This window comes from Pogona vitticeps, chromosome 5, assembly GCF_051106095.1.
Source record: "Pogona vitticeps strain Pit_001003342236 chromosome 5, PviZW2.1, whole genome shotgun sequence".
NCBI classification, from domain to species: Eukaryota; Metazoa; Chordata; class Lepidosauria; order Squamata; family Agamidae; genus Pogona; species Pogona vitticeps.
In genome coordinates, this window is record NC_135787.1 from 22,007,202 (window position 1) to 22,023,464 (window position 16,263).

Below are 16,263 nucleotides of genomic sequence, written 5' to 3' on the forward strand. Positions count from 1 at the left end.
AATCAGCAAGACACTGTAAGTAGCCCCACAACATTGTAGCTTAATATGGGCATTCACCTGCCCAGAAGCATGCTAGACATCTATTTAATAAGCATGTTGAGTAGAAGGGCCTACAGAGGGCTCTGTAACTCTGTTACTGAGGCCCCATGATCAGAGAGCCTGATAAAACATGGCACACATCCTTGCCCTTCTTCAGCAATACACACAAGCAGGTCAATGCCTGTTTTCCTTTATTACCGTATTTTTCACTCCATAAGACGCACCAATTTTTAGGAGAAGAAAACAGGAAAATATAATGTTTTCTTCGCTCCATAAGACCCACAGACTTTCCACCCCCGTTTTGTGGGGGAAAAGTGCGTCTTATGGTGCGAAAAATACGGTAAATGAATCCACTGTTACAAAAGCAGGTGAACAAAGACACTGAACACAGATCTCACGCTAACTGTATCATAAAACCCCTGCAATGTGCAAGAGTTTCTCAGACAGTTGACTGCAGATTTAAGTGGGATCTCTTTATTTTATTAACCACTGTGAAAACTCACCCTGGCCGAGGAAGAATCTGTTCCTACTGAGCCAACAGTGACATCCTGTATCAGCAGAGTCTAATTCTAAGGCTGGACTGAAAGCTTAGATTTACATGATTCCTACCTTTTTTTCTTTCGCAGAGACCTTATCAAGAGGGATGAGATGCCGGCTACGTTCACAATTCCTGGGATACATCCCAGAAAAATACACGCTGACAGAGACAAGTACCCCTAGCCCCTTTGAGTAAACTGCTAATTACGGGAAACAATTCTTAACATAAAGTCTAATCTCCAGCTTGCCCAAATGCATTAATGAGGCTTAAAAAATGCATGGTCCCTGAAGGCCAGACAAAAAGGTTGCACCTTAATGGGTAACCTACATTAAAGAATTTCCATGGTTAGGCTAAAGGAGGCCCAGGTGTATCAATTCCTGCTCAGTCATAAGTTCTCCGGGCCTGTCACTACTGCCATATTTTTAGGCTATCCTACCTTACAGGACAGTTGTGAATATAAAATTGGCACAGAGGGGAAAACTATGTTGAGCTTCTATGGGAAAGGTATATTAAAAAAATCAATTAAACATGTGTTGTAATATTAGAAATAATGAGCTATCAAATAGATTCTGACTTCTGGCACCCGTTTTCAGGGTTTTCAAGGTAGTGAATATTTACAAGTGGTGTACCACAGCCTTCTTCTGGGGGGCCCTTGGGACTGTGCAGCTTGCCCAAGTCTATACAGGCTGGCTCTACTCAAAGGAGAAACACAGAGGAATCAAACTCCCAACCTCTGTCTCTGCAGCCAGAGACTTAAATCACTGAGCTATCTAGCCCACACATGTGTTTTCAGGAAGCACAATCACTATATCCATATTGACCTAACAAGACTCACCCAAAGAAGACCAAGATGGGCCTTGCCAGATATCGTTGAGTTGCCAATAGAGGGCCCCCATGGTCCGCCCCTCCCCGTTGACTATTTCACTTTGACTGCGACGATAAAACTCTGTTTCAGTTTTTATGCACTGAGCTTGCATAATCTAGTGCAGTAAAGGCCAAAAAAGAAGGTTGTGAAAGAACCTGAGAACACGAGGCATCTCAGAAACGCAGGCAAAAAAACAACACACTTCTTTATAAAACTCTTCTTGAATTGTTATCACTTCAGCTTCTGTTGCGTGATGTCATTGTTCCTGCTCAAACATTTTTTATACACAGTCCAAAACTGTGTATAAAATGGCAAGAAATGTTTCTATTTAAAATAGTTTTATCCTGCCTTTCCACCATTAAGTATTATTTGAGGTGGCTTGAAGGTCAAGATAAAAAATCAGTAACTGGAAACAACAGTAAAGTTGAAAACCCACCACAACATTTAGCCAAGGACAAGCAACGGTAACATTACTGTAGATCATAACCTCACTCAGTAAAGCTTCAAAATAGAGAGAAGAATTTTCACTTCCACCACAGAGACAGAAAGGTGGGTTCCAAGCAAATATTTCTGGGAAGGTTTTTCACAAGGAAGGGACCACCACAGGGAAGGTTGTGTTCAGTTTGGGCTTCTCCCTGACACATACTTTACTTATGAATAGAAATGGTGGTGTTTCCCCCAGTTCCCAGGTTATAAATATCTACATAACTTCCAGGAGTGATGTCAATACTTATACCTAAAATGCAAGTATTGTACTAAAAAAATCCAAGTGGAATACTGATACCTAAAATGTAAGTATTAACTTACAATGAAGGACAACTATCAATATCAAAATTATACTGAATGTTCACAAAAAAGGGCTTTTTAAATAGCATATGCATTTATCAGGCCCTTTCCACCTAGCAGGCCTGTATGCACAGACTTACAGTGTAAATAACTACAGTAAAAAGACATTTTGAATACAGTCTCCTTGCTGTTTGTGTGGGCTATTTGTCCAAACAGTTCTGCCTGCCTGCTGAAAACCTTACAAGTTGTGGTAAAGGAGCAACAGTCCACCCTGTAGCTACCTTCTCTAGACTGGGAGGTCTACAACATCCCATCACTGGCCATGCTGGAGGAAACTACAATCAGAAATATATGGAAGGTACCAACTCTGGAAGAAAACTATAGTGTGTGTCTAGAGAGCCACGATGTTGCAGTGATTAGGGCTGTATCCTGTACTAGAAACTCTCAAGCATATGTTTACTTTTTTATCTTTTATTTTGCTTTGTTTATACCCTGTCTTTCATCCAATGAGCTCAAGGTGGCATACACTTTTCTTCCCACTTTCTCCTTACAGATAGATAAGATGAAGGAGATATGACCAGTCTGAGGTCAACCTTTAAGTTTCATGAGGTGAGCAAGCATTCAAACTTACATCTCTAAACTTCTAACTACACAAGTTATGCAACCAAGAATATATTGCCTTCTTTTTTCCAAGGTCCACTCTGATTTTAGTCAAATGTTTACCTGAGTGAGGTAAATTGTATGTCTGAAGTTCTTGATGGGGTCTGTTTCCTCAGGCAGCTTAAAATGTAGGTTTGCCTGTTTAAGCATTTGGTCATTGCCCTCGGCATGATGCTGTCGATGCAGGGAAAAGTTGCTTGCATAAGACCAGTCCTCTTCAGATGATACCTAACCGTACATATGCAAAAACATCCAAGAACAGGTCAGATGGGAATATCACAACAAAAAGAAATATATTCCTAGACCTCAAATACAAAACCAATTGGTGGTAAGAGAAACCAACCCAAGAAATGTGGGCCTGCTTGGATCAGGTTTTAAAAAAGTTGCCTTTATTTTAAAGGAATTATAATCCATCCATTATTCTCTGTGTTGTAGCCACAATCAAGAACCATCATCCATGTCTTCTGATAAAACATGCACCTTTGTCATATAATTGTGCTTCTGTAAACAACTTACATAACCATCTGCATTGTTCTAACTAAGCACAATCCAGCCAGCATTAAACACTCGGAAGTCCTACTAATTTCAGCTGAAAAGAACAAGCCACATGCAGACTTGTCAAAGAGCCTGGGAAGAACTGTCCCCCAGCAAACAAGGAGGGGACCTCTATTTATTACAGGGTAGTGTTATGGTGTCACCTATGTCTTTACTAGTCAACCTGTAGTCCACTCCCCAAATACAGGGGCTACAAAAGGACTCAGGTGGGAAGATACATTCTATGGCCTCAATCCAACTGCTCCTTCCAGCTAGAGAAATCATCATCGTCATCATCACCATCAGCAGCAGCAGCATGTGACATCACACCAATTCTGACTCATGGCAACCCTTTTCCGGGTTTTCCAGATAGAGAATACTCAGAAATGGTTTGTCGTTCCTTTCTTCTGGGGGCATCCTGAGACTGTGGACCTTGCCCAAGGCTATATAGGCTGGAGGCACAGGAGGGAATTGAACTCCCAACGTTTGGAATTGAACTCCCAATGTTTGGCTCTGCAGCCAGATACCTGCAGAGCCAAACATTTCTGGTTTCAGTGACCTACCCAGCCTGCACATGTGTTTTCAAAGAGCACAATTACTAATATCAATACCACACTGAGCTATCCAGCTACCACCTACCCTGTTTTCCCCAAAATAAGACCTAACCTGAAAATAAGCCCTAGAATGATTTTTTTAGGATGCTCATCATATAAGCCCTACCCCAAAATAATGTTAATTGAACAAGAGCTTGGAACAGCTCTTTTTTGGATGACTTATCCCACTATCATGGCACAGGACATACTGGCTGGGGATTTGTACTCGAAGGGTCGCCAAGCTCTATATAGAATGTGCATGAGAGGAATAGGACATAACGTTGACCATTACATACCTGAGCCAGGGTGCTGAAGGATGGCCAGGACTGAAAGCCATACTCCGAGGCAAACCGTGTCCTGGGGTAGGTGGTCCAATCCCAACAGTCACTTAGGTAGTTGTAGTAGTGAGTGTCTCCATAATGGGTGTCATAAGGATTGTGGGCTAGCCAGCCTTCCTTAACTGTCTCCACGCCATTGGTGGGACTGGAGGCAAGAAAAGGACGCGTCTTGTCTTCCTGGGTGTCAAAAGACAAGATAGTAAACAAGGCAGGGAGATAATGGAGGGGGTCTCATACTAAGCAGCCTTGTCCCCTGCCCGAAGGAGATTGCTGGAGGAGGTGATCTAGCAACGGCAGCAGGAAGAGGCACCGGAGCGCGCGCGAGTGCTTGTTTGCCTCCACCTCCTGCTGCCTCCACCACCAAAGGGGACAAGGCAGCAATGTGAGCTGACCCCCGTCAGTCCCACTGGAAGTGGTGATTGGGCGGGAGGAGGAAACAGCAGCAAGAGGTGCCCGAGCGAGTGTGAATGCTCCTTCGCCTCCATCTCCTGTTGCTGCTGCTGCTGCCTCGGCCACCAGAGGGGACAAGCAGTGAGCTCTGGAAGAGGCAATTGGGCAGTGGTGGCGGCGGCAGAAAGAGGTGGCCGAGTGCGCGCGCATGACTGCTTCCTTCCGTGTATAAAACAACACCCAATTTTTCCTCTAATTATTTTAGGAAAAAGTGTCATTTTATACATGGAAAAATACGGTATGTTCCAAAGGAATCAGAAAGGCATGAGAGAAAGTGGAAGACAAGATGGTAAGAGCTGATTCGAGCTTGTCACCAGATGCTCAAAGAGAACAGATGTTTACAGATTTTGCCTGATGCATCTTTAATGTTAATAAGGATTTGCCAGCAAAACATGGAAAATAACTACTTATTTTCAAAGCACAAAAGAAAATCAGCAACTCAGCGGAATCTAAAGCCCACTAGCAAGCACAGCCTTTTCTCAAGGCTCTGGAAAAAAAAACACCAGTACTCACAGCAAGAACAATTTCTCGGATATTCTTCACATAGAGTGTCACATAGTCTTTGAAATAGACACTCATATTCACAGGGGGAAGAGAGAACCAGTTGGCTGCGATGGCCGCCTCATTTTCGTTGTTTCCACTCCACAAAATGATAGATGGGTGAGATTTCAGTCGCTTTACCTGAAGAGAGAAGCAGAGTCCTCAGGTTCAAACAAAAGAAAGAAAGAAAGAAAGAAAGAAAGAAAGAAAGAAAGAAAGAAAGAAAGAAAGAAAGAAAGAAAGAAAGAAAGAAAGAAAGAAAGAAAGAAAGAAAGAAAGAAAGAAAGAAAGAGAAAGATCCGAAGTGTTAAGGGGTAAGTGATACCAATATGAAAAGGACATGATAAATACTCCAAAATTTCACAGGTTTATGTTACAAAATGTAAACTGGAAGGTGTCTTTAAGACTAAATATAAACATAACCCCCACAAAAAGAAACACACTTGTACTTCCTAGCTTTATACTCAATAGGAGGAAGCAGAAGAGGGCGCTCTCACTGCACCAGTCAACAGGGATGCTGTTTAGGGTTCATTCAGGGCAGGGAAGCCACGAGGAAGTTTCAGCTTAATTCTAATAAACCTAACTCCCAAAGTACTTCAAAATGATTTATTAGGTTTGTCAGATACAAGTGATTAACTCTCTCCCCACCCACCCCCATTTGTTCTGAAGGGATTTTTCCAAAAATCACTGTAAAACCTCAGGTTGCCACTATCTTAGGGCTTGATCTTTATTGTTGTTCAAAAACTCCAGGCAGAGTCAACATTATAAAAACACTCACTGGCATTATATAACAGATACAAGTTTTAACAAGAAAACCTAAGTACAGTGGTGCCCCGCATGACGACAATAATCCGTTCCAGAAAAATTGCTGTCAAGCAAAATCGTCATCATGCGAAAAAGAATTCCCCATTGGAATGCACTGAAACCCATTTAATGCGTTCCAATGGGGAAATTACCTCGTCGTTCAGCGAAGATTGCCCATAGGGGAAGCCATTTTCCGAGCGCCAATCAGCTGTTAAAATGGCTGCCCTGAAAAGCATGGGTCCGGAAAACACAAGGCAGCCATTTTGCGGAGCCAGAAAAATGGTCGTTTTGCAAACAAACAGTTCGCGAAGCAAGGACCTAATCGATGTAAAGTGAAAATCCCCCATAGGAAACATCGTTTTGCGATCGCTATAGCAAATGCAAAAAAGTCATTGTCATGCAATTTCATCGTTCTGCGGGGTCGTCGTCATGCAGGGCACCACTGTATCTCTTAAATATCGGTGCAGTATGTATGCTGTTCTGAATATTGCCGGGTTTTGTAGCTCTGGTGGTGTTATTTTTGAGATCTGCAACTGTTTATAGTACTGTGAGAAATTTCTTGATACTGTTCCCAAAGCCCCCATGATTTGGGGGACCACTGAAGTGTGTTTCTTCCAGAGGCGAGATGTTTCGATTGCCAGTTCTCTGTACTTTGCCAGTTTTTCCTATTCTTTATTTTCAACTTTGGCATCCCCTGGAATGGCAATGATGACATTTCTTTGTGCTATTAGTACTGTGTCTGGTGTGTTATGTTCAAGGTGTCTATCCATTTTCTGTATTATTATTATCATTATCATTATTATCATTATTATTCTTAAAAATACCACGCACAGTCAATCATTGACTGGCATTAATTATTGTTGTTGTTTCTTTATTTGCTTTTCACTATTGTAACTTATGATTTCAGTTGAATTTGGTGGTGGTGGGGTTTTACCACCTTGTGAGGCACCTTAAGTCCCTTCACCAAGAAGAAACAACATAGAAATGAAATAAATAAAGGAAAGATACATGGATGCTCTCTCTTTTCTCATATTTTCTCTCTCTTCTTCCCATGCACAAAGAAAGAGAGGGAGAGAGAAATACTTAGCTTGTCGTGTGGCTTCAACACACTAGATGCTGAGTTTTCATACTACCCTGTCAAACTGTCAGGATATTCTGGAAAGGAGAATTTAGAGGATATGATATACTAATCTGAAATAGAAAGTGGTGTGGAGCAGAAGGAGCTAGGTGTTAAACTATATGTGTGGACCAGCTCAAATTCCTATCAGTGGCAGTGTGCATTTCCTTAGGCTGCTTTCCCAGCCTTTTTTAAACATTTGGTTGAGATTTGTCAGCAATGTATCACAGCTTACAGAAGTCGGGGATCACACAGTCAAGACAGAGGAAAGACCATGTAATTTAGTCACGACCAGCCTGTGTATGTTTAGAATCTCACCAAACTGAATGTCATACCTGATGAGTAATTTCGGCTCTTACGGAATCTAAGTAGCTCTGGTCTGTCGGATAAAGGGCACAAGCAAACATGAAGTCCTGCCAAATCTTGAGAAAAAATAGAAAATGAAAGAAGTGAATAAACTGCCAGTTCCACTATGTAAACAACATGCATGTTTTCCAGTTTCTACACACGGAGCAGCCTTCTGTAACATAGGACTCTTGGCTATGCTGGTTGGGTGTGACGGGGTTTTTAGTCCAGCCCAGTGGGAGGAGGCAAGTTGAGGAAGACTCAATGGCTTGTGTTTTTAAAAAAAACATGGAAAAACAAAACAAGCATACACTTTCTCTCCATATGAACCAGTTAAAGCTTGCAGTCCTCTGGACACAAAAAGGGCTTAGATCTGATCAAATATGTACCAGATTATGCTACGCTTGGGACTAAAATTTGCACAAGTCCGATAGTCCCTTTAGTAGTGGTCGTAAGACCGGATAGGCAGGGTATTAATTAATTAATTAATTAATTAATTAATTAATTAATTAAAATAGTAACTTCCTCCTCTGGCTGTTACAGACCTCTACTGAACAGCAAAGGTAGCACTGTCTTTCACCATTCTTAGAGGGTACAAACAGCATAAAAGTGCTAGTTAAGAGTAGAATGGCTAGATCTGAGCTCCAAAGATCTCACAGAACCTGCCACCAGAGTTGTATGTTCACAGTGCCCATTGTTAGAAGGATTATCACATTCCTCCCACTCACATTCACACAACTCCTGTGCCACTGGAAGCTAAAGAGCAAATTCAACTTATGCATTTTTTCTTTGGTGTGGTGGTAGAAAAACTCCCCCTGCTGAAGTTGTATCTGTTTTGCCACTGCTAAAGACACAGAAATCCTGCCCTGCTTTTTAAATAAAAGGGTCTTTTTCTGGCTCTAACAAGTTATTTTCTGTCCCCATAACAGCTTTGTTGAAGAGGGTTGCAAGGTAACAGTGGCGATACACGGTAACAGAGTCATCGTATCTGGACGATATCCAAAACGTGGAAGAAAACTTAGGCTCCAGCTGACTAAATATTTAATCAGAGCTGGAAAATGTTTGAATTACATGCTATAACTCAAGGTTACACAGGTATTCTTTTCCTGCAGTCTGAAACAGATGTCCCCCTTCCAGCATGGTCACATACAAACTTAAAAAAAAATTCCACTCAGCTTGAAATTTTCTCTGCTTGGTCTCAAGCCAAAACTGTGTCTTTTAAAGAGCTACCTACTTTCTAAACTCAGAATTATTTAAAATAAAAGAAATGCTTAATTGTCTTTTTTGGCTCAACATCGACTACTTTCGTAAAACTGTAACAGCTAAAGGCCATCTGACTGAAGGACAGGAAGAAACAGCTGTAATTATCCTTTATTACATCGTATCCCAGTATTGACATCCATCCCAGTAAGATGCTATAAAATCCTTGGGTATCTGGAATAGCACAAAACAAACAGGAAGTACAAATGTCTCAAGATGTTTTACTGGGTAAAACAGGCCAGAATCCAAATGGTGATTTAGGCTTGTATAAGTGAAATCACATTAAGTCAAGACAGCAAATTATCATTAGTTAACAGAGTGCTGGTTGTGTTCCTGGGCATGATCAAGCATATGCTGAGGAATGCAACTAGCACCTTGTTAATGAGCTACTTCCCACAACCTACACAATCTTTTTTATATATCTTGAAACAGAAAGATGAATAAAATAATGTGAGATGGACGTCTGCAATCTTTTCCAAAATAAAACAAACAGGGACCAGGTGGTTTTCTGTTTCCTGAGCATCTTTGTACTATCTGAAAGCATTGTGTGTTGTTGGGGCTGTAATTTCCATCAGCCCTAACTACCATCACCAATAGTTAAGGGATGATGGGAGTTGCAATATAAAAACATGCAGAGGGGCACAAGGTGGCAACCCTACTCCATATTCAGAAGCCACATAATTACCAGCTTCCTGAGAAGCAATATGAAGAAATAGCTTTGATCTTCATACTATCTTTGTGAGCTTTATGATTATCATTCTGTTCATTATGACAAGCAAGATAATGGACTTCTGGACTGGTCCATCAAGTCTTACATTTACTGGTGGAAGCTGGTCACCATGTTTCTAAAAGGTGGTTCTCAAACTTTGGCCCTTGAGATGTTGTGCACCTCCTCACCCACAATTCCTAACCATTGTCCATGTTGGCTGAGCCTTAGCTCATATCTGTACAAAAAATTGCTGAAATCCTGCTGCTTGTCATAATAAGTCGCAAAGAATCAACCCATTGAAGTTCCATTGATTCAAGGGGTGTATTCTAGTTGTAACTCATAAGGGAAGCAACAGAAATTCAGCCACTGTTTTTCAAGTTTACAAAACAGGATTAATGAGAAAAAAAAGTAAAAATATTCGTGTTTTACAAATTAGTTTTGAATTTTGTTACTGATGTGTACTGCTTTTTTTACCATGATTCCCAGTTCATCACAGATATCATAGAACTCATCTTGCTCATATATGCCTCCTCCCCAGACTCGAAGCATATTCATGTTGGCATCCACCGCTGATTGCAAGAGGCACCTTAACCTGCCAAAATAGAAGCAGAACACAATTGGAATGAGCTCTGTTTGCATTGCTCATAGAAGGGCTTGAGAAAGTGCACAAGGACATTTAACTTGAAAACATGCAATCTATTACATGAAGTGCATGCCTAGCCTTCACACATTTCAGCAGGGCTTACTTTGAATCATCAGGTGCCACCATGAACTGAGGGGAACAGTGGATGGAAAGGTCACATGCAAAGCACATGCCTAAGTGAGAAGCTTGCTTCCTGGTACACTAACTTTCCATGCACAAAGAGACTTTTTTTTCCTCAAGTGCTACAATCTTATGAAAGAATTGTACCCACTAGGCTGAAATAAATTCTCCTGTGTCCTCTTCAGCATCAGTGGATGCCGTTCAGACCCTTCAGCGCTGTTTGGAGGCCGTACTGCAATGGATGCAGCTGAATGGGTTGAGGCTGAATCTGGACGAGACGGAGGTCTTGAGGGTGGGTGGCCCCCCCATTGGCAGTTTGGGAAACGCCCTCTCTTTTGGGGGGGTGACCCTCACCGCACAGAGTGGGGTTCGCAGCTTGGACCCGGCACTTACCATGGAAACCCAGGTGGCTTCCGTGGCCCACTCCGCCTATTTCCATCTGTGGCGGATCGCCCAGCTGCGGCCCTACCTTGATGGGAGGTCCCTCACCACTCTCATCCTTGCGCTCGTAATCTCGAGATTAGACCACTGTAATGCGCTCTACGTGGGGCTACCTTTGAGATTGATGCGGAAGCTTCAAATGGTGCAAAATGCGGCGGCCAGACTCCTTAGTGGGGTGAGAAAACACCAGCATATCTCTTCCACTCTGGCTGCCTTTCATTGGCTGCCCATTCATTTCCACACTGACTTCAAAGTGTTAACGATGACGTATAAAGCCATAAATGGTTTGGGACCTCGATATTTGGCAGATCGCCTTCTCCCACCTAGATCTACCTGAATTACTCGGCACAGCCAGGAGGGATGGTTGAAGGGCCTAACACTGAGAGAGGCCCGGAAAGAAAGAACAAGAAACCGGGCCTTCTTGGCAGTGGCCCCTCGACTATGGAACAGCTTTCCAACAGAGATCTGCGTGGCACCCTCGCTGGGTGTTTTTAAGAGCCATCTAAAGACTTGGCTCTTTAGGCAGGCCTTCCCTTCTGTCAATTCTTGAATTCTATCTCCTTGTTTTTTATTATTCCCCATCTTGAACACACCATATTATTGATTTAATTATTTAATGTTTATGATGTTTTTATTATATCTTATGATATTTTATGGTATTTGTAAGCCGCCCCGAGTAGACACTGTCTAGGGGGGCGGGGTAGAAATCTAATAAATAAATAAACGAATAAACAAACAAACAAACGAATGAATGAATAAATGAACAAACAAACAAACAAATAAAATGTGCAAGAGGAAAAATATCTCTGCATCCATCTGGAATGTTTGAAAACTACTCAACTCAAACTCACATGCCAGAGGTCACTCTGTCTTGAAAAGAATCAGCTGGAATCCAGTTGGATCCCTTCATAAAAATGGGAAGTCCATTGATTCTGAAATAAAAACTCAAACCAGGTGATCCATGAATGGGTTCCTCTACCAGTTCTACTGTTCGAAAGTAAATCTAGAGAAAACAATTAGACCATTTGATAGCTTTTGTCAACATTAGAATGACTGAAGAAAACAAATTTCGGTTTCAAAATCAATCAAAACATTTATAACCTCTTTCATGTTTTTATCACCCCTCCAACATGTATACAATCCATGTAACTTTTGTATCAAGGTTTGTTAAAGTGGCTCTTAGTGTCCTTCAGAGAACGAATTTGAAACTGGAAATTGCTGGAGGATTCTAGTGTTTCTCTTCTATAGGTACATACACCACCAGACAGCATCTATTAGTGCTGTAAACACCCACACAGCCTGCTTGTGATTACTTGCCAAGAAATTAAGTGGGAGTACTAGACTGAACACTGATTGTAATCAAACTACATTTACAGAAACTACAGAAACTCAAGGGCAGATTAAAATGGGGGTAGTGGAAATCTTTTCGCTAATGTCACTTGTGATCAAAACAAAAGACCAAAGGAAAGATAAACAGCTGTAAAGAATAATCAGCTGAGCTATGACAACAAGATGCCATGAAAGAAGTGTAGCATCTTGCTTTGGAAAGTTTAAGAGGAGACAGTAGTACAGAAAGAGATGTATACATTTAAGTATGGGAAGCAATGTTCACCTGCACCCAAACATGCTAGGCAAAACAACATCATTCCGAACCAACACAGCTCTAAGGTATATTGACTAGGGTGGCAGGAACTGGATGCCACCTCATCTGAAGAGTGCTATGTCTGGGGACCTCTGCTGTGCTGGATCAGAATGTTTCCTATAAGGCAGTGGTCCCCAACCTTAGGCTTCCAGATGTTCTTGGACTTCAACTCCCAGAAATCCTGACCAGCGGAGCTGGTGGTGAAGGCTTCTGGGAGTTGTAGTCCAAGAACATCTGGAGGCCCAAGGTTGGGGACCACTGCTATAAGGCACAACAACTAAGAGAACACTGATCTCAAAATGTAACATAACAACAAAGAGAAAGGCAGACAATATTATTTTATTTAAACTGCCATGCTGCAGTTGAAGCATTCCATGACGATCCCGCCCTATCAACCACAGCTTAACAAGCCAAGAGGTTGTCAGGCTGGTTGTTTAGGAAAGGTGGGCAACTTCCTAGATGTCCTCAGACTGCATCTGCCATCATATCACTGCCCCTGCTATACTGGGAGTTATAGCCCGACAGCAACTGGAAGGCCATAGGTTGTTTACCTGTTCCAAACTACGGTACAGCAAAACCAGTCCCTTCTAGTTTACTAGGAAATTCATCTAGATTTTGAGAAACTTCCACTCGCAAGCCATAATGCAGGCCAGATGAACAAGGAATCAGGGTCATGTTAGTTAGGACTAGCTGTGATCAAGACATACAGCTGTCATCCCAGTCAATATCTCTTCTGCACTGATCATTGTGCAAGCAATAGAAAAGCAATTAGGGCTAAGATACCAAAATGACTTTTCTCTATTTAAAAGGGCAACATTGATTTGTTTGCTAGGATATGCTCTTTCCAAGCATAACTTTGCCTACCATGGAAACCAGTCATCAAGAAACAACTCTTGGTCATCAGATGAATGGCTCAGGCTGGCAAACAGTTGGGCTGAAAAGCGATACCACAACCTTTAGGGACCTTTGCTTCAATACAAAGCTTGGGATGGTTCCATTTTTGGACTGCAACGTCCAGAGCCTCACAGCAAGCCTGGGCAGCAGCCATGCCAGCTGATGGGAATCTAGAAGCTGAAGCCCCCATATATTTTTTTTTAAAAAGGGGAGGGATTATTCCACAGTCTGGCTCCACAAAAGGGGTATCTTGGAACTCAGAAAGATACATCAGGATGAAGGACAACTTTCTCAACCTAGGTGCTCTAGAAATTAGATGGACTATAAAGTCCATTATGCACAGTCATTATGGCCAAATGAAGTGCTTACCAAGAAAGAGAGTGAGAGAAGAAAAAAGAAAACCTATCCTTGTCAAGCAACTGGCAACTACCAATATAAATCTGTTTTCTCTCCAAGGTTATAACCTTTCCCTCATAAAGTATTCAGTTCTCACGACAGGTTCACAATTCCTTCTGATCATGAAAACAAGTCATCCTATTTGAGGGATACTAAGATTTCTTTAAATCCCAAGGCAAAACACTCTGTTGAAAGGGGTGTTTGTGTGTGTGTGTGTGTGTGAACTTAAATACATACATAGTCTCAGAAGTCTTTCATCAAGGTCATCATGTTATATAATTTGAATAACATGTCATAGGCATACCATTTATCATTGTAAAAGAACACATTCCGCACTTTTTTTCAATTTTCCAGGATAAAAAACAAAAAACAATTTGGAAAATATCAGGGGAAAAAACAGTTTGTTTCTCAATTTTTCTGTTTTTTTCCCCAGGCCTTCACATCTCTGCCGGGTAGGTGGGGCTCGTCAGCCATGGAAGGCAGCCCATCTAGGAGAAGGAAAACTCCAATTTCAAACCTCCACTGCCTTGTGGCTATATCCACTGATGGAAAAGGCTTCAGGAGTTAACCTCGAGGCAAAATCCGGAGCTGGAGTCCCGAAGGCAGCATGTGTCGTTCTGCCAACTCCTGCGACATTGCTGGAACCAGTTGTATTGGCTCTTGCCTTTCCATTGGACCATTTCAGCAATGTGGAGAGGGGGGATTTGCTGCTTGGGTAACAGCCTATCCTCCATATTACCTTACCCGGGCTTCATGCTCTGGAGAGGACACTCCTCGATTCAGAGCATGTTACCATAGTCTCTCGAGACTGAAGGATGCCTATGTGTCACATCTCTAGTCTTATTACCTGTTTATTACCTAAACATTGATCTGTTTAGACAGTGGGTTTATAATCTATGGGTTATTTTAATTTTATTTTGAATATATACTGGTCCCTATATTTTTACAACTCTATACATGTAAAGACCTCTCGGCTAATAAGAGTAGCACCTTTGAGAGGTGGTAGGGAGATACAGTGGTGCCTCGCTTAACGATTACCTCATTAAACGACGAATCCGCTTCACAATGATGTTTTTGTCATTGCTATTGTCTACGTAAACGATGTTTTAATTGGGTTTTTTCGCTTACCAACCATCAATTCCATGCTTCAGGAACCGATTCTTCGCATTACAATGATCAAAACAACTGATCATCGGGTTTCAAAATGGCCGCCCGCTGTGTAAAATGGCTCCCCGCTGTGCTTTAGAACGGATTTTTCACTGCTCAGGCATCAGAAAATGGCCGCCCTATGGAGGAACTTCGCTGGACGCTGAGGTAATTAGCACTGAGCAGTTTTCAATGCATTTCGATGGGCTTTTTTATTTCGTTTGACGAGGATTTCGCTCTACAGCAATTTTGCTGGAACGGATTATCGTCGTCAAGCGAGGCACCACTGTATATGCAGTAACTAATACCTAAAAGGACCCAGTTATACTTAGGTATTTTTAACAGCTGAAAGGAACTATTTTTCATATTATCTCTGTGTGGAAAAGTAAAGTGTGGGGCAAATTTCACATACACACACACATACAAGCAAACACTGCATATACCCAAAACCCACTGTCACAATTAGTGGAAAACTGAAAGAATTTAAGAAAGGAGAAAATACCTGAGGGATTTTAGCAACTTGACTCAGAGTTTCAGCAATGTGGCTTTTTGCCAAATTTGCACAGCACATGCTTTTTTTATGGGGGTAAAGTAAATGTAAAGGTTCCCCTTGACAATTGTCCAGTCGTGTCCGACTCTAGGGCGTGGCGCTCATCCCCGTTTCAAAGCCATAGAACCAGCATTTGTCCGTAGACAGTTTCTGATCATGTGATCAGAGTGACTAGACATGGGAACGCCGTTACCTTCCCACTGTGGTGGTCCCCATTTATCTACTCTCATTTTTACGTGCTTTTGAACTGCTAGGTTGGTAGAAGCTGGAACAAGTGATGGGAGTTCACTCCGCCACGTGGATTCGAACTGCTGATCTTTCGACCCTGCAGCCCGGAGGCTTTGCAGTTTAACCCGCAGCACCACCACATCCCCACGCTTTATGGGGTAGGGTCCACAAATACAGACATGGGGTGTAACAACACCCCAAGGGTTGCGCACCTGGGTTCATTATAAAGAGAAGACTGTTAGGTATTTCTGATCATGCTGATTGATGGTTAGAAGACCACAACATTTCCTGTAAGCGGGGGAGGAAGGAATCAAATACACTAGATACCATCTCACAGTCCTTCCTGCCCAAATGAAATCATGTAAGTATTAATACTCTCTGTTACCTGAGATGAACTGTGCCCTCGGGTAAAGATCACAGTCATCTTCCAAAGGATGCCTGACATCTCTGTCAAGCTCCAAACTTACTATTATACTCTGCAACTTTACTAACAGGGTTTCAAGGATTGGTTTGTTTGTTTTTAAATGTTGACGTTGATAAGATCTCTCTCTCTCTCAAAATATACATGAACTATCTGTATATATAAATATTACTGAGATGTTCCACTGTACAACTTTCATTTCTG

General features: G+C 41.9%; 1 protein-coding gene across 3 annotated transcripts in view; it reads right to left on the reverse strand.

The window, feature by feature from the left end:
* MANBA (mannosidase beta) overlaps positions 1-16,263 on the reverse strand; it is a 72,075-nt gene that overhangs the window by 8,652 nt on the left and 47,160 nt on the right. For all 3 annotated transcript variants that reach the window (XM_020805428.3, XM_020805429.3, XM_020805431.3), the window contains exons 8-14: positions 11,634-11,785; positions 10,053-10,170; positions 7,600-7,686; positions 5,317-5,484; positions 4,312-4,530; positions 2,952-3,116; positions 1,413-1,557 (exon numbers count right to left, since the gene is read on the reverse strand). In XM_020805428.3, coding sequence (XP_020661087.3) covers positions 1,413-1,557; positions 2,952-3,116; positions 4,312-4,530; positions 5,317-5,484; positions 7,600-7,686; positions 10,053-10,170; positions 11,634-11,785 — 1,054 coding nt within the window. The remainder of the gene's footprint in view (positions 1-1,412; positions 1,558-2,951; positions 3,117-4,311; positions 4,531-5,316; positions 5,485-7,599; positions 7,687-10,052; positions 10,171-11,633; positions 11,786-16,263) is intronic.